The sequence below is a fragment of the Trachypithecus francoisi genome, unplaced genomic scaffold (genome assembly GCF_009764315.1).
Source record: "Trachypithecus francoisi isolate TF-2019V2 unplaced genomic scaffold, Tfra_2.0 Lachesis_group8, whole genome shotgun sequence".
Classification (NCBI taxonomy): domain Eukaryota; kingdom Metazoa; phylum Chordata; class Mammalia; order Primates; family Cercopithecidae; genus Trachypithecus; species Trachypithecus francoisi.
In genome coordinates, this window is record NW_022681473.1 from 31900826 (window position 1) to 31919216 (window position 18391).

Genomic DNA, 18391 nt, shown 5'->3' on the forward strand with positions numbered 1-18391 from the left:
GAAAACAGAAGTGTTAGAACAAAGGAAACCTGGTGGGACTTTAGATCTGTTGGTCAAGGAAGGTCTTTGTAAAGAGACAATATTTAAGGAGAGATAAGAATGTCAAGAAGCCAACACTGACGAGATCCAGATTAGTGGTTTTCAAAATCTCCTCACTGGACAAGCAGCATAAGAATTACCTACGAACTTGTTAGAAATGCAAATTCTTAAGCTCCACCCAAGACCTATGGATTCCGAAACTCTGGAGTTGGGCCCAGCAACCTATGTTTCAACAAGCTCTCCAGGTGGTTCTGAAGTACCACTGAGCTACAGTAAGATCCTGCCAGGGAAGGGAACTGCCAGGCTTGTTCTTGCCTCGGGACATTTGCACTTGCTGCTTCCTCAGATCACAGGGAAGTGCACTTCCTCCAGGAGAAAATGTTCTTAATTCTTTGCTTGCCCAACTCCTTCACCCAAGAATGTAAACTCCATAAGAACAGAGATTTTGTGTGGGTTTTTTGTCGTTTTCTTGAGACAGGTCTCACTCTCTTTGCCCACGCTGAAGGACAGTGGCGTGATCATGGCTGACTGTAGCCTCCACCTCCGAGGCTCGAGTGATCCTCCCACCTCAGCCTCCTGAGTAGCTGGGACCACAGGTGCACGCCACCACGCCAGGCTAATTTTTGTATTTTTGTGGAGACGGGGTTTCACCATGTTGCCCAGGCTGGTCTCAAATTCCTGAGCTCAAGCCATCAGCCCATCTTGGCATCCCAAAGTGCTGGGATTATGAGCACAAGTCACCACACCTGGCCACTCCCTATCCTTTAGAGTGGAGAGACTAAACTCCATGATCTGTCATCAGAAGCCCTCTACAATCTAGTACCAATGCTCTATGATACAGTGTTACTCCGCTGAGCTCCCCAATGAACCACACCTTTGTGTAGTTTCCCTCCCACGATGATTCTGCAATGGACCAGGAACTGCTTTGACCAACACACTGACAGAAGTGATGCTATGCCAGTTCAAGGCCCAGTCCATAACTGGCCTGGCAGATTCCATTTCCTCCCTCTTGGAACACTTGTTCTTGGAAGTTCCTTCTTCGTACTAATCCCTTATTCTACTATGCAACATTAGCAATAATTCAGATCAGTTTGTATGCAATCTACCTGACAAATGCTACCATGATCGCCCTTGAACTCAATATAATTTTCCCACTAAGTCCCTGAAGTATTTTTGTACCTCTTGAAAAGGAATAGTCTGACAAGTATTAATAGCATAGTTATTTCATTCATTCATTGCATGTTTAATGGCACAATGCATCAGACATTGTTCTAAGTGCTGACAATAAAGTTAATAATCTGTATGCTATTCTATATGCTAGACATCACTCTAAATACTTTTCTAAGTTTTCCCATTTAATCTTCAAGAATTCGAAAAGTGTCCTCATTTTATATAAGGAAACTGAGGCACAGAGAGGTTAAGAAACTTGTCTAAGATCATACTGCAAGTGGTGGAGTCAAAATACAAACTCAAACATTCTGACTCCAGAGCTTATGCTATCAACTACTATACTAACCTGCCTTGTACAGATGTGAACAAGACAGATGTTCCTGTTCTCATGGAACATGCATTCTATCAGTGATGGTTAGTGGTATCGGGAAAGGGTGGTAATAAATGATACATATAAATCAACAAAATTACTCCAGAGAGTGAGAATGCTCTGAAGAAGTAAAACTATCATGTGTTAGTGATGTGCCGTTACTTTAGACACAGCAGTCAGAGAAGGCCTTTCCGAGAAGGTAATATGTGGGAAAAGACCTAACTATCAGCAAAAGCAGAAGCAGCAAAGCAAAGACCTGGAAAGAAAACTTCAGTTAAAGAGAACAGCTGGTGCAAAAGTCCTAAGACACAAATAATCTTAGCATGTTTCAGGAACAGAAGTAAAGCCAGTATGGCTGAAGGATAGTGGCGGGAGGGGAATGACACGAAGTTGGATAAATTAGCTGAGGCTTAGATCATGCAGGGCTTTGTAGGCCACGATAAGTCATTGGATTTTTCTTTCTTTTTCTTTTTTAAGAAGGAGTCTTGCTCTGTCACCCAGGCTGGAGTACAGAGGCGCCATCTTGGCTCACTGCAATCTCCGCCTCCTGGGTTCAAGCTAGTCTCCTGCCTCAGTCTCCCGAGTAGCTGGGACTACAGGCGCCTGCCACCATGCCCAGCTGATTTTTTTAGTTTTAGTAGAGACAGCGTTTCGCCATGTTGGCCAGACTGATTTCAAACTCCCGGCCTCAAGTGATCTGCCTGCCTCAGTCTCCCAAAGTGCTGGGATTACAGGTATGGGTCACCACACTCGACCAAGTCATTGGATGTTACTGATTAACACTGGAAGGTTCTAAGCAGGGTAATGACATTACCTGACTTACACTTTTGAAAAGTTAATTCTGGCTGTTGCATACTTAATAAATTATAGAAGGCCTAAAAGGAAGCAAGAAAAGCAACAAGAGGCAACTGCAGTAATCCATGCAGGAAATTACGGGTATGGAGACTGAACCAACAGGATTTGCTGAGGGACTCGATATGGGAAGGAATGAAATGAATCATGGGTGGCTCTAACCTTCTGGACATAAGTAATGGAGTAAATGGTGATAATAATTACTGAGGTGGGGAAGGCTAGAGGAGGCCCAGGTTGACAGGGTGACAATCATGTTTTGGACGTGTCATTTTGGAAATACCTATTCAATATTCAAATGAAGATGTCAGATGCTAGATATGAATCCAGAGATATAAATTTGAAAGTCATCTCATATATATGGCAACTACATCTAGGGTCAGTGGAGAGAGAAGAAAAAAGGACAGAACTCCAAGTTTCTGAGCACTTCAACATTTAGAAGCCAAGCAGAGAGGAAGCAAGTGCATTACCCTGTCACCCTCCAGATCACAAGTTCTTTAAGAGGCAAGACAGTGTTTTCTTCATTTTTGTGGCACCCTGCAGAACTTAGCTGAGAAACAGAAACTCAAAGATAGTCACTACATTTTAATGAGTGATTGCATGCTTGTCACTTGATTTCTCAAGCTTTCACTGCAGAAATATAGTAACTCAAGGAGATACAGGCAACACTGCCTTAACAATTGTAGGTACTCAAATATTTGTTTAATGAATGAAAGAAAACTATGTTTTGGTACACATATTTTACTACTCATTGTTCCAGAGAACATAGCAAGGAAAGGAAGAAACAAGTAGTAGCCCATATCCCCATGCTGCTAACCAAAGATAATCACAAACTTACCCTTCTTCTTGGTCCCAATTACAGGGTAGAGGGGGAATGGCAGTAGAGGCTGCAGCAGGAAGAAAGCGGCTTCCAATTCCCATACTGAAGCAGAGTTCTGGTTTTCATGATATAAGCATGTATTAAGCACCAACTATATGCCATGGATTAAAGTAAATACTAAGTACTACAAACATAACAGCAAAACAGATAGGGTTCCTCAAATAACGTCCATTCTGAAGAAGACACATATTACACAGACAATACATAGGTATATTTCTAAGAATATGAAAGTAAAATAAAATATTCTGTGAAAACATACACCATTGCACAAAGCAACAAGGAGTGAGGGTTGAAAATACTGCAGGTTTCTCACATGAGATACCTTAAGAAGTCAGGGTGTGAGGTGGGGATAGGGTGAGAGTTATCTAGGTGAAGGTAAAGACGATGAATGAAAACATTAAGGTAAGAAGTAATTTAGGATGATTCAAAGAATTTAATATGGGCCAGTGCTAGGCATGGTGGCTCACTCCTGGGAGGCTAAGGCAGGAAGATTGCTTGAGGCCAGGAGTTCCGGACCAGCCTGGTCAACATAGCAAGACCTCATCTCTAGAAAAAACTTTAAAATTAGCCAGGGGTGGTGGCACATGCCTGTAGTCCCAGCTACTTGGGAGGATCACTTGAGTCCAGGAGGTCGAGGCTACAGTAAGCTGTGTTCATACCACTCTACTCCACCCTAGGCAGCAGAGTTAGACCGTGTCTCAAGAATAAAAAAGAAAATAAATTTAAAAAAAAAGGTCAGTAAATGCAGAGTCATACAGAGCACATTACAGTTTGTGTGTGTGTGTGTGTGTGTCTGTGTGTGTGTGTGTGTGTGTGTGTGTGTGTGAGAGAGAGACAGAGAGAGAGACAGGTTCTCCCTCTGTCGCTCAGGCTGAAGTGCAGTGGCACCATCACAGCTCACTGCAACTTCCACCTCCCAGGCTCCAGCCATCCTCCCACCTCAGCCTCCAGAGTAGCTGGGACCACAGGCGCAAGCCACCATGCTTGGCTAATTTTTTTCTATTTATTTTTTGTAGAGCTAGGGTTTCATCACATTGCATAGGCTGGTCTCAATACTCCCACCTCAGCCTGGTCTCAATACTCCCACCTCAGCCTCCCAAAGTGCTGGGATTACAGGCGTGAGACACCACTCCTGACCATATTACGGATGTTTAAAAACGTGACCCTAATATGTAGGAGTAGCCATGGAAAGGCTTTAAGCGGGCCGGGCGCGGTGGCTCAAGCCTGTAATCCCAGCACTTTGGGAGGCCGAGACGGGTGGATCACGAGGTCAGGAGTTCGAGACCATCCTGGCTAACATGGTGAAACCCCGTCTCTACTAAAAAATACAAAAAGCTAGCCGGGCGAGGTGGCTGGCGCCTGTAGTCCCAGCTACTCGGGAGGCTGAGGCAGGAGAATGGCGTAAACCCGGGAGGCGGAGCTTGCAGTGAGCTGAGATCTGGCCACTGCACTCCAGTCCGGGTGACAGAGCGAGACTCCGTCTCAAAAAAAAAAAGGAAAGGCTTTAAGCAAAGGACCAAGAGCAAACTTGTAGATCTGTGTTTTTAAAAATCACTCTGGATGGTTTAAGAAGAATGAATTGAAGGCAGGAAAGAAAAGGTCCAAGATGACTAAGTTAGGAAGCTACAGCAGTTGTCCAAGTGAAAAATAATGGTGGCTTGGATCAGCTGGAGCAGTGGATACAAAAGAAGCAGAGAGTTTCAAGACATTAGATTCAAAAGCAGTAGGTCTTAGTGACTAAGCACACAACTCCCACCGTCTGGCCTGGGCAACTAGGTGGACAGAGGTATGACTTAATGACTTACTGAGATGGGCCTCACTAGAGAAGCAGAGGTGTGATGGGTGGGGAAAGCGTATCATTAAGCTCAAGTAAAAGGTCAAAGAGGTAGTTGGTTATGTGATCAGGTTCTCAGAAGAGTCTGCTCAAATATGGACATCTCCACTGAGATAGTATTTAAAAGCATGGACATGGATGTGAGTCCTCAGGAGAAAGCAAGGAATGAATAAAAAATTTACCAATCCCAAGCCCTGAGGAAACACTAACATGCAGAGATTAGTCAGAAGAGGAGTAAACACCAGTGAAGAACAGGAAAAAGCAGTGGGCCAGAAAAGTAGGAGGAAAACCAGGCAAGTGCAGTGCTATGGAAGTGAAAAGGAATATATTTCAACTAGGAAATGGTCAACAGTGACAAAGAACACTGAAATAAGGATATTAATGATGCTTAGGTTTCCAGGCCAACTCACAGAAGCTCATTTCACATATAGGTGGATTACAGCATTCCACTATCTTACAATAAAGCAGTGCAGTTACACTGGCCATCACGCAGGCTCCAGATCCACAATGCCCAGTTTTCAATCACAGCTCCACTATTTACTAGCTATATAGCTGTAGGTATAAATTACTTCATGTCTCTATCCCTCAGTTTCCTCATCCATAAAAGGATGGTAAAAAGAATGCCTACCTCAAAGGATTTTTACAATGAATTTTGATAAATGAATGTGTGTATGTATATGTGACTTAAAACAGCTAGCACAAATTAGTTGCTCGTGAGGTAAATGACAGCTACTATTACTTACAACATGGTTTCCACGGGAAAAAAACTTTCTGAACTCTAACAGTGGAAGTTTGTCTGAAATAACCTTTTATTAACTTGAGATTGTTCTTACTCCTTACAAATTATGATCTTTAAGGCCTTTTTCCAAAAACCTTGAGGAAAACTCTAGATTTCAAATGTATCAAACAAATGTCCATCATATAGAAACTGACAGGTTTTAGAAGAGCTAATCATTCCTTTGGTTTTTCAGAGGAGTATTTATCATACTCATTATACATCATACTAAAAAAAAATTGCATTAGGAATTCTAAAAACTGGTGCCAAAAATCATTTCAAGTTAGAAGGCGAAAAACAGGCCAGGCACAGTGGCTTACACCTAATCCCAGCACTTTGGGAGGCCAAAATGGCCGGATCACCTGAGGTCAGGAGTTCGAGACCGGCCTGGCCAATGTAGTGAAACTCCATCTCTACTAAAAATACAAAAATTACCATCCTGGCCAATGTGGTGAAACCCCAACTCTACTAAAAATACAAAAATTAGCCAGGCGTGGTGGCAGGCGCCTGTAATCCCAGCTACTCAGGAGGTTGAGGCAGAATGATTGCTTGAACCCAGGAGGTAGAGGTTGCAGTGAGCTGAGATCACGCCAATGCACTCCAGCCTGGGCAACAAGAGTGAAATTCCATCGCAAAAATAAATAAATAAATAAATAAATAAATAATAAATAAAACTATTTAAATACAAAATATTTCCATTCCCTTACTTTCTGGTGCATATTCAAATACAAACACATCGATTATCACCATAAAACAGCCTGCCTCTTCCTGTTGTGACCAAGATGTAAGTATTAAGTACAGAATAGGGCAGTGGATCTGCAGATTCCTGATGACCTTCTTATTTCCCAAGTCATGCAAAGGTATTTACAACATCCAAAACTGCACCCCAAAAGGTATTTCCAACTGCGTGGTGTTCAACAAAGGACATGTTCGTTCATTTAGTTCCTAACACTAACTGAAAAGAGCACAAATAAATGAAGATTTATATGGCCAGTCCTTATTCCTGCACTTTCCAAGTACCTAGCAATATTTCTCTGAGAAATATTCACAAATCTCTCTATAAGCCCTATTTAAGGTAAAATGCTCGAGTTTCCCACTGTATTTTTCAACTGTTAGTACCATAAAACTACCTAATAACTAACAGAGCTGTTGTATTCAAAAAAAGTATTGTTTCAAACTCATGAAAAGCTATTTATCATGTACTTTCCCATAAACTGATGAAAATGATGTATTTCAAGACCAAGAAGGCATAAAGTAGAATGTTAGATCCCTGTCGGCAACAACTGAATGTCATTACCATCTGTCAGCTTCTGAATAGGTTACAGGAAACAAGGTGTCAGACAGGCTAATTCTTTATGGATAAGCATCCATATTACATCATCACAACTAGTACTCATTTGCACCTTCAGAAGAAACTGCCACAAAGGGGAACAAAAACATTCAACTGATACGTGCATTATGAAAAAGCTTTTTAAAATGGTATAAAAATATAAATAAGCTTCTGAAATGTAGAATATTTAGACTTACAGGGCATATTTCAGATTTGCTATTTTTGATATAACTGAAATCAAAGAGGAATATTTGCACAGTTTCAGGAATAAAATGAGGTCTAATTCAGAAGTGTGTGTAACTCTGTACAGATGGCCTGATCCCAATACAAGATGTTAACAAAGCAGGTTGGCGGGGGAGGGGGGTAAACCTGCATTTTCTATGCTGTATTTTAGCTGATTCCCGCCACCCTTATTTTTTAAAAAAGCAGGGAGAGAGGGCATGGGGGGTAACATTTGAGATTCAATAACTTCCATTAAACAGAAAATAAATCTCCTTTAGATTATGTGTGCCAAGTGAATCTACTTACTGTTTTCAAGTGTGTTTGGGAAGTCATTCCGTGTTACTCTGATAAACAAATTCGGAAAATATGACAAGTAGATTTTAGTTTCTTGCCTCAGAAGTATTCTACTAAAAGAAGTAACTAGGTAGTATTTCAGTTTCATTTACCTAATAAAATACTTTTCATTTAAAACATAAAAAATGTGGCACAAATACCTATCATGCTGTTCAATGATGAGAAAGTAATTTTAATTTGTAAATTATCCTAGTCAATGCAAAATGCTACTTCAAAAAGGACAGTCAAATTACCATCAAAAAGAAATAACGGGTGAAGTGCTAACTGTCTTTCATAAAACTCCTTAAAATGGCTTACTTGTATGTAACACAAAATTATGGCTATTTCTGAAAGGTTTCAGCATTTAATTACTTAGCTCCAAATTGGCACATCACATTATTTTTGTTAACTCCCAGGTCTTTCAAACAAAGGGCCTAAAATTTTCTGAGAAAGCTTATATCCCTATTCTTGAAGCAAATTTTTCTCATGCTTTCACAATCATCCCAATGGATAATCTAAGACAAAGACCAGCTACTCTTCACACTTATATGCTCAATCATGACCGTGGAACTTTCATAAAAACAAAGAAGATAACCTGGAACACGGTAATGTATAAACTTAAAACAAAAGTTCACTTCTGTCGTCAAAAATAATGAAGAAATCTGATGAGATCATAAAGCCACGAAGCTTCCTGTTGGTAGCTGAGGATGAAGTCATTAGCAACCCAGGATTCCCTGGTCCATGTAATCAGAAGCTGCACCTACCAGATTCTGTATTGTTCGGGAGAGGTGGCTTTAAAACACCCCGCTCACCAATCCTCCAAACCAGACCACGCCTTCCAGTTATCATTCAAATGGGACCGTTTCACAGTACTATACTACACATTTCCCGCGAGCTTAAATATCAAGTAGGAGTCAACATTTTAGATTCCCTTGGTCATGCTGCAGGAAAGATGAACTCTTGAACCTCGCGCTACATAATGCACCCGGACTTTAGAGGCCGAGATGGAGAAGCATGCTTTGGTTCTTCAACCTTTATGGCCTTCACTACCCCCACCCCAACCTCCGCCCCATTTCTTCCCAACTCTCCGTCACCCCGAGGCACAGAAGGCAAAAAAAGATTCCTTACTTCCTGCTGTTGTTAAAAGGGGAGGAAACCAAAGAGCAACTTTGAACGAGTGGAAGAGAAATCGCCTGAATCTTGACCACCAGCGCAAACATATGTCACCCGGCCCTGGAAGCCGCGTTCGCGCCCTGCCGAGCCCCTCTTCTGCCCTGCGCCCCGGGGGTTCTCCCGTAGCCCAGCCCTCCCGGGTCCCCCAGTGTCTCCGGGACGCGGCTCCGCGACTCCACCTCTCCCGCCTCCGCAACCCTCGCACGCCGGGGTCCCCAAGACTGCATTGTCGGCCACCCAGGTTCCAATACAATGGATCGCCACTGCCCCAAACTCTTCGGCGCCCCCTTCGGACCCCCGGCGCCAATCTTGGGTCTCCCAGACCCCGAGTTCAGCCACGAGCCCAAACTTCACCATGTGAGAGCCCAGGACCCGAGACGTGACGGAGCCCCACGACTCCCGCCCAGCTCTCCCTTCACCCGCCGTCCCCAGGCATGAGTCCTGCACCGGGTGCCCCCACCCACCCGCGACCACCCCGTAGGAGTCATCAGCCGCCTCCCCCGAGCTGGGCGAGGGCGAGCGAAGGGCTCCCCGCCCGGCCCAGACCTCTGGGCGGCGCTGCAACCGAGCGAAGGCCCCAAACGCATCCCCGGCCTTTCCTGGTCCACCGCGACCCCGCCGCCCACCCTCCCTACCTGGCCTTGAGGCTGGGGCTGCTGCAGCTGCTGCTGGCGGCGGCGGCTCGGGGTTCGTAGGCCCAGGCTGGGGCGGGGGGCTGCGCCGCGGCGCTGGCGGGGGCGGGGGCGGCGGGGGGCGCGGGCGGCGGCGGCGGCTCGGTGAAGCCCGAGGTCGCGTAGTTCCTGTCCATCGTGGGGGTGGCGTAGGGAGGGCGGGCAGCAGCGGGGGATCCTCCAGGACTCCGTGTGAGTGGGGCGGGCAGGGAGAGGGGGCGGGGGAGGAAGAGGAGGCGGCGGCGGCGGAGGGAGCTGCCTCCTCACATGGCCCCGGCGAGCAGGCGGGAGAAGGGTGCGCTGTCGAGTCTGGGGCGCAAAGACCCGGGCCGCGGCGGGCGGCAGGGCCCCAGCTGGGCGTCAGGGAAGCGGAGGCACCCGCGGCCGGGACTCGCGGCGACGGCGGCGGCGGCGGCGGCGGCCGCTGCGCCCCATGTTGGTGGATTTCCCAGGATGCACCTCCCGCCCCCTCCGCCCCACGGCCTCGCCCCGCCTCCCCTCTGAGCCCCGCGCTTGCCGCTCGCGGGGCGGGCGCGGCAAGGCCTCCGCCGCTGCCGGACGCTTCGCGAGAGACAGCTGAGGCCGAGGAGGCCCAGGCCCGGCCGACTTCAGGGACTCCGAGGGGCGCCCGCCGGCCGGAGCCCGCGAACCGCAGACTTCTCGCCCTTCGCAGCCCCGAAGGGAGGTGTCCGCACTCGCAGCGTCCCGCGTGGGAAGGGACCGCGCCTGGCTATCGCCCCGCGCGGGGGAGGGGAAGTGGAGCGGAACCCAGCGTAGGGCGCTGCGCAGGGGTAGCCGGGTCATGCTTTGCTTGGAGCTCACTATTTGACCCTTCAGGTTATTTTGAGGGACTCCAGTACTCAATTCTCTGATCGCGATTTCTTGCCCTGCGCCCCAATCCAGAAACAGCTGAGCGGGCTCTTCTACAGTTTCGCTTACTCCCTCCCCAAAGTTTGCTGAGCGAGAGGAGCCTTTTCCTGCTGTTAGGGGAGATTTATATTCAAAAAGATTCAAATTCAAACGTATTATTTTCCAATCCTCGCTGAAAGGGCCTTTCCCAAGGGCTCTTATTAACTGCCCCCACCCCCACCTTGAGGATTTTTCTCACTCTGGGTTTCAGAATCTTCTATCCCAAGATAGACAACCACCTCTTCATTGATTAATCCAGCTGCCATCTGGATGACTTTAATTACAATAAATTTAAACTCACTATGCACTCTGATGTTGAGGGGTTTTGTTTAAGATTTGGAACTTAAGCAGGACTCTCTCTCCAAACATTTCCTATCTGATTTCCAAGCTGTTTGGTGTGCGGTAATTTAATGACTATTTGCAGTTCTTCTGTTGCATAGCAGACTTGTATTTCTTGTAATAACACACGAGTAGTGAAACTAGGGAATTGTACAAATCATCGTTTGGCCCTTGAGCCATAAATTTAAAGGTTAAAATAACAGTAAAGTTTCGATTTAATGACCACCTCCTTTTAAAAATCAATATTGGTTTAACACCTATTATGTGCTTAGCACAGAAATCTATCCCTCAAGATAAGCCTAACGTAAAGGTTTAAGCAAATCAGACAGCCGTAGTGAAAGACCTAATAAACTTGATACACTATCTCTGATGACCATTGAAAAAGTTTAAACTTTGATAGTATTTGGTGTTGGATCTGCTATGCCTTGCGAGATTAATTTTGTTCTGGAAGATCCTGTTTTCCTCCTGGCGCCTACATCCTTTTGTTCCTATTCATTCCTTTTTGCAAGTCTTCTGCACCTGTGATGCTTGGAGCCTGGTCCCCGGGTGGATAAGCAAGGAAGTGAGTAGTCGTTATTTACAAATGAATTCAAACGTGTAGGCACAGCGACTTTGCCAATTTTATGTTAATTACAAAATGCATTTACCGAGGATATCTTTGAAAAGTGGTTTTTCTTGGAAAAGGAATTTGCCGACTAATCTGAGTTCCTGCAGAGAAGTAACGTAAATCTTCATTACATTTATTTTTCTTCCTGCAAACTGGAAATGTGGGATCTAAATTAAAAAGTTTTCACAACTACCTATTATATTTATAAGTACTTTTGTGAGCGCTAAAGTTTTTGTCTCTGTGAAAAGTATAGGAAATGGAGTGGCATGCTATAAATGTTTTATGGCACTTAGTTTGAGATACCCACAACTGGCACTCAGAGTGAGTTACGCAGGCAATACCAAACAAGTGGCAATAAAACCTTTATAGTCCCTCATACCATTATGTAGTTTGTTTATGTCACATAAATCAGAGAAAGATATTAAGGAAAAATTCTAGTGAGTATTTTTAGTAATATTACTCTGTCACCATATGTTCCTTTGCCATTTAAATGAAATTTCCTTAGTTCACTCTAAATCAGTACAATTGTATTTATTTTTAAATGTTACATGTCTACAAATAACATCATTATATTTTTGATTAATACTATTTTTAATTGACAAAAATTGCATACATTTATGGGGTACAATGTGATGCTTTGATATATGTAAATCTTTAAAAAATTTGTACAGTTGATGATTCTATCTGAAGAATGTCTTCTTTCCTACTGAAAATACACTTCCAGCTCTGTGAACGTTTCGGGATCTCTCAAATGATTCATAACCAAACTGCTTCAAGTCTGATCCAGGTAGTGTCAAACTCTAGAATGAGCATTGTTGGTCTCCCGTTTTTTGATTGTTTGTTTGTTTGTTTTTTGAGACAGTCTTCGCTCTGTTGCTCAGGCTTGAGTGCAGTGGTGTGATCTCGGCTCACTGCAACCTCTGCCTCCCCGATTAAAGCGATTCTCCTGCCTCAGCCTCCAGCCTCCAGCCGTGGTCTCATTTTAAATAAAAATGTTCATTTTATTCTTTGCCCAGATCCTACTCATCCTTCAAGATCCAAATAAAATATTACATCTATCATGACATTATTCAAACTGCCTTAGGCAAAATCAATTACTTCCTTTTCATTTGTCCTCTGGTGCTCTATTCCAATTTCTATTATGTTTAACACTATCCTATTGCGTTACAATTAGTTAGGTGTCTGCCTCTTTTCCTCATAAATTACTTACTTCCTCATAAAGGTCTTAGGTTCCATAAAGACAGGGGTTGTATTCAATTTACTCTCGTATTTGCAGCATTTAGTAGTATGCTTGACACTATATTAGCCTCTAAATGCATATTTATTGAATGAATAAATATGCATGCTACTTGAAAAATGCCCATTCAGAAGTTCCAATTAGTAATTTACATATTCCTTTCCTTCCCCCCGCCCCCAAAAAAAGACTATTTCTATCTCAGTTCTAAAATCGGGACAAGATTTGAAAAGCAAAGGCAGTTTGGTTGTAAGATGAATTGGAGTAAATCCTACACTTAAGAAGGAATCTTCAGCACTTTGGAAGGTTGAGGTGGGAGGATTGCTTGAAGCCAGGAGCTCAAGACCAGCGTTGGACACCATAGCGAGACCCTGTCTCAAAAAAACAACGAAAAAAGCTCTTTTTCCTCACCTCCATCTCCCACTTCCTTTTGAGTTTATTGGCTAGAATTAGTCATGCCTTAGAATATGCCCTTGAACAATCTCCCCACATTTTCCACCCTAACTCCCATCCCATTAGAAAATCAATACGTATTTCGTAGGGTGCGGTAATCCCAGCACTTTGGGAGGCTGAGGCAGGCGGATCATCTGAGGTCAGGAGTTCGAGACCAGCCTGGCCAACATGGTGAAACCCCTTCTCTGCTAAAATACAAAAAATTTAGGTGGGCGTAGTGGCGTGTGCCTGTATTCCCAGCTACTCAGGAGGCTGAGGCAGGAGAATCTCTTGAACCCAAGAGGCAGAGGTTAAAGTGAGCTGAGATCACGCCAGTGCACTCCAGCCTTGGTGACAAGAGCAAAATTCTGTCTCAAAAAAAGAAAACAAAAAAAAAGAAAAAGAAAGTAAGTGTTTCAACTGGTAGAAAGACTGTAGTTCTATTGAGTACATAGTTCATTGCCTTCCTTTTGTAGTTGAGGAAACTGAGGCCTGGCATTGAGTGACTTGCTTTATAAGGTGATGGAATCAGTTGGGGCAAGACCCAGGAAACCCTGTCTTCACTGAGGTGGCCTTGTTCATTAGCTTGTTGGGAAATGCTGAATTTGGGGTTGCCTAATTGGAAATGTAGTAGGTTAAGTCCACACACACCTATGTTACAAACAGACCAACCATCAAGAAGAAAGATCCAAGAAGGTCAAGTTTGCAGTTTCACTGAGAATACAAGGAATATGTGTGTGAGAAGTGATTTGAACAGGGAAAGAAGATATGATTTAAAATTTTTCCCTTCTCTTCTGTCATTGAGGGAAACTGTAAGCCCTGTCTTTGCCAGAGCAGCCCTAGTTTCCATCTCTTAGGTCAACATCATAAATTAAATTAAAACATCAGAAATGAAGTAAAAATTAGCCAGGCATGGTGGTGCACCTGTAGTCCTAGCTACTCCAAAGGCTGAGGCGGGAGGATCACTTGAACCCAGAATTTCGAGGTTATCATAAGGAACGATCATGCCACTATGCTCCAGCCTGGGCAACAGAGCAAGACTCTGTCTCTAAAGAAAAATTAAAATAAAAAAAGTTAAAAAGAAACCAAGTCCCACTATAATTTCCTCTGTCTCTGAGGCTTGACCCTATCAGTCATCTTTGACTCTGCTCTTTATTGCCTGCCATATCCCTCCAGGGAGACAGCAATGGAATCAGGAAAGCTGCTGTTTAATCCTGCTTCTCTGGAAGCTGCAGCCTCACTAGCGGGTGTCCCTGAAAGAGCTTCAAGAAACATACTTGATCATCAATTTTGTGTGGAGAGGTAGTTTTCTGAGCTATGGATATGGAGGGACTTTGGGGCACTGATGAATGGTTTCGTTGATCAAGGCCTGCAATAAGCAAGGTTGAATGATTAGAAACCAGGAGATCTGGGAAAGGAGTACAATTTATGTATAAACTGGAAAGACAGGACTGTGGCCTTATCATGAAGTCTTCTACTGAGAGGATATTTTATCTCCCTAAATAGATTACAGGAGATTTAAACCTATTCTGTAGACGAGAGTGATTCTCATAAGAATAACCAATACATATTGACCATATACGTCTTAGGTCCTGTGCTAAGGGCTTGATGTGGAATTGTCACAATCCTCATAAGATCCTTAAGATGTGGGTATGGATTATTATTAATCCTGTTTTATGGGAAATTGAAGCTTAGTGAAATGAAGTAACTTTCCCAACATTGTATAAGCTAATATAAGACGGTGATGCAGGCAAGGCCTGGTAGCTCACACGTGTAGTCCCAGCACTTGGGGAGGCCCAGGTGGGCGGATTGATTGAGCCTGTGAGTTCGAGATCAGCCAAGGTAATGTGGTGAAACCCTGTCTCTACAAAAAATACAAAAGTAGCTGGGTGTGCTGGTGCATGCCTGTATACCAGCTACTTGGGAGGCTGCAGCAGAAGGATTACCTGAGCCTGGGAGGCAGAAGTTACAGTGAGCTGTGATCTTGCCATTGCACTCCAGCCCAGGCAAGAGTGAGACTGTCTTTAAAAAAAAAAAAAAAAAAGACAATGATGGAAGTGGAGCTTCAAATCAGCTGTTTGACTCCAAATCAAATAAGCTTGGTTAAGGAGTTACTGCCAGATTTCTCCTCTAAAGAGTTACTACTACATTTTACTTTGTAATCAATAAGTATTTTGTGGATGCTTGAATATTGTGTAAATTCCTGAGGCCGGTGCAGTGGTTTACGCCTGTAACCCCAGCACTTTGGGAGGCCAAGGCGGGCGGATCACCTGAGGTCAGGAGTTCGAGACCACCCTGGCCAGCATAGTGAAACCCCATCTCTACTAAAAATACAAAAATTAGCTGGGCATGGTAGCAGGCACCTGTAATCCCAACTACTCAGGAGGCTGAAGCAGGAGAATTGCTTGAACCCGGGAGGCGGAGGTTGCAGTGAGCTGAGATCACACTAAAACAAAAACAAAAACAAATTCCCAAGGCATCATTCTTTCACCTCTGCTTTTAGCATATGTATTAGTGAAACAAGAGTGTTTCCTAATCTCCCTGGCAGGATGTGTGACGGGGGTGTGGTTTGCCTATTTAGTTGCCACCACTGCTCAAACCCCTGAGGGGAGGCGGAGCACGCAGACAGGCAGGCACAGGAGCACAAGGGGTTGTGTGTTACTGTGTGCCCTTTTAGCCTTGCCATCTGCAGACAGCTTGAGTGTTAGCCAGCTCAGTGGACCCTCTGCCTTTTTGCAAGAGGGCCAGTGTGACAGCTTTCTGTGTCCTGAGCTCTTGTCTAGCATCCCATAAGAATCAGGTCACACACAGGCTTGAAGGATGAATATGGGGTTTTATTGAGTAGCGGAGGTAGCTGTCAGTGGGATGGATGGGGAGCTGGAAGGGAGGATGGAGTGAGAAGATGATCCCCTAGAGTTTAGCCTTCCAGCGGCCAAACTCCTCTCTGACTGCCCTCAGCTGAACTCCTCTTGGTGTTCAGACGTTCCTCATCTTCTCTCTTTCCCTGCTGTGCTGTGCCACCGCTCATCTGCTTGTCTCCTTGTCTCCTCATCTGCTTGTCTGCTCATCTTGTTCTGGAGCCTGAGGTTCCAGGTTTATATGGGTAAAAGATAGGGGGCATGGTGGGCCAAAAGGCAATGTTTTGGGCATGAAAGTAGGAATGCCTGTCTCCATTTAAGGCCGTGATCTCCAGGCTTGAAGTTGGGGCCTTTGCCAGGGAACCACCCTCTTCTACCCAGAATTTCCCAATCTCCCTGTCTCCGTTCATATCATTAGTTTCCTATGACTGCTGCCACAAATGACCCCAAACTACATGACAATAGAAATTCATTATCTCACAGTTCCAAAGCCTAGAAGTCTGAACTCAAGGCATTGGCAGGGTCGCGCTCCCCCTGGAGGCTCTGCTATACACGTACAGAGGACCAACTGTAGTGATTTTTCTAACTTCACCATTCCTTCTACAATCATTAGTTATTCTCCAAGAATGATTGTTCCTTATCCCTGTTAAAAAGAAAAGTCTCAGACAAATTAAATTTAATAGAGTTTGAGCAAAAAATGACTTGGATTGGGCAGCCCCAGACCAGAATAGGTTCAGAGAGGCTCCAGCACAGTTGTGTGGTGGTGGAAGATTGATAGACAGAAAAAGGAAGGTGATATACAGAAAATGGAAGTGAGTATTGATATCATTTGGCTGTATGTCCCCACACAAATCTCATGTTGCATTGTAATTCCTAGTGTTGGAGGAGGGACCTGGTGGTAGGTGATTGGATCATGGGGGCGGGTTTCCCCCTTGTTGTTCTCGTGATCGTGAGTGAGTTTTCCCGAGATCTGGTTGTTTAAAAGTGTGTAGCACTTCGCCCTTTGCTCTCTCTCTCTCTCATGCTGCCATGTGAAGAATTGCTTGCTTCCCCTTTGCCTTCTCCCACGATTGTAAGTTTCCTAAGGCCTCTCCAGCTTTGCCTCCTTTACAGCCTGCGAGTCAATTAAACCTCTTTTCTTGATAAATTACCCAGTCTCAGGTAGTTCTTTTTTTTTTTTTTTTTTTGAGGCGGAGTGTCGCTCTGTCGCCCGGACTGGAGTGCAGTGGCCAGATCTCAGCTCACTGCAAGCTCCGCCTCCCGGGTTTACGCCATTCTTCTGCCTCAGCCTCCCGAGTAGCTGGGACTACAGGCGCCCGCCACCTCGCCCGGCTCGTTTTTGTATTTTTAGTAGAGACGGGGTTTCACCGTGTTAGCCAGGATGGTCTCGATCTCCTGACCTCGTGATCCGCCCGTCTCAGCCTCCCAAAGTGCTGGGATTACAGGCTTGAGCCACCGCGCCCGGCCAGGTAGTTCTTTATAGCAGTGTGAGAACGGACTAATACAAGTATACAAACAGCTGATTGGTTACAGCTCAGTGTTTGCCTTATTTCAACATGGTTTGAACAGTTGGCCACCCTTGGTTGGCTAAAACTCAGTGACTGGCACAAGAATAGGTAAATCTATTTACACATCCCGTTAGGTTGTAGTTCACCATGTACGGAGAAACTTTTAGGCTGACGTTAGAATATGTAAGGCAGCAGCTTTCGGCTAAGCTTAATTTAACATTCCTTGTTTATTCATATCAATATGTACTCATGGATTTTTATTTTATTCAGCAGATTTGTAAAGGATTAACTCAGCAGGTGTGGATTGTTCAAACCCTGTACATTGCAAAGAAAGGTTTGGCCCTTGCCTAGTTTCAAGGCTCTTAATAGAGAGTATTTTTGTTTAGTTAAGGCCTTGGGCCACACCAGATCATTCATGCTAACAGTGCAATTTATAGTGGGCGCTTTGGGCCACATAATATCAGCTTGAGCTCTGGAGGGACTGAAGAGTTCAGGTCAGCCATAGAAGCAATTACTATGACTATGCAAATGACTCCCAATAAAAACCCTGGACACCAAGGCTTAGGTGGGCTTCTGATTGAAAATACTTCCCGTGTGTTGTCACATAATATTAATGTCTGCACAGCTCCACTGAAAGGGGACACTGGAAGCCTGCATCTGGTCTCTCTTGGACTCTGCACTATGTGCCTTTTCCTATTGTTGATTTTAATTTGCATTCTTTCACCGTAATGAATCATAACCATGAATATAACAATGTGTCTGAGTTCTTTGAGTTCTTGTAGCAAATCATTGAAATTGAGGGTGGTCTTAGGGGTTCCCAACCATAGGATTATAATCCATTACCACATCTGTTTATTT

The 18391-nt window shown here is 44.5% G+C and overlaps 1 protein-coding gene across 1 annotated transcript in view; it reads right to left on the reverse strand.

The window, feature by feature from the left end:
• QSER1 (glutamine and serine rich 1) overlaps window positions 1–9883 on the reverse strand; it is an 87539-nt gene extending 77656 nt beyond the window's left edge. Inside the window, exon 1 of the mRNA XM_033208031.1 lies at window positions 9611–9883. Within this exon, the coding sequence (XP_033063922.1) occupies window positions 9611–9783 (173 nt within the window). The 5' untranslated portion in view covers window positions 9784–9883. The remainder of the gene's footprint in view (window positions 1–9610) is intronic.
• Between the last annotated feature and the right edge of the window lie 8508 nt (window positions 9884–18391).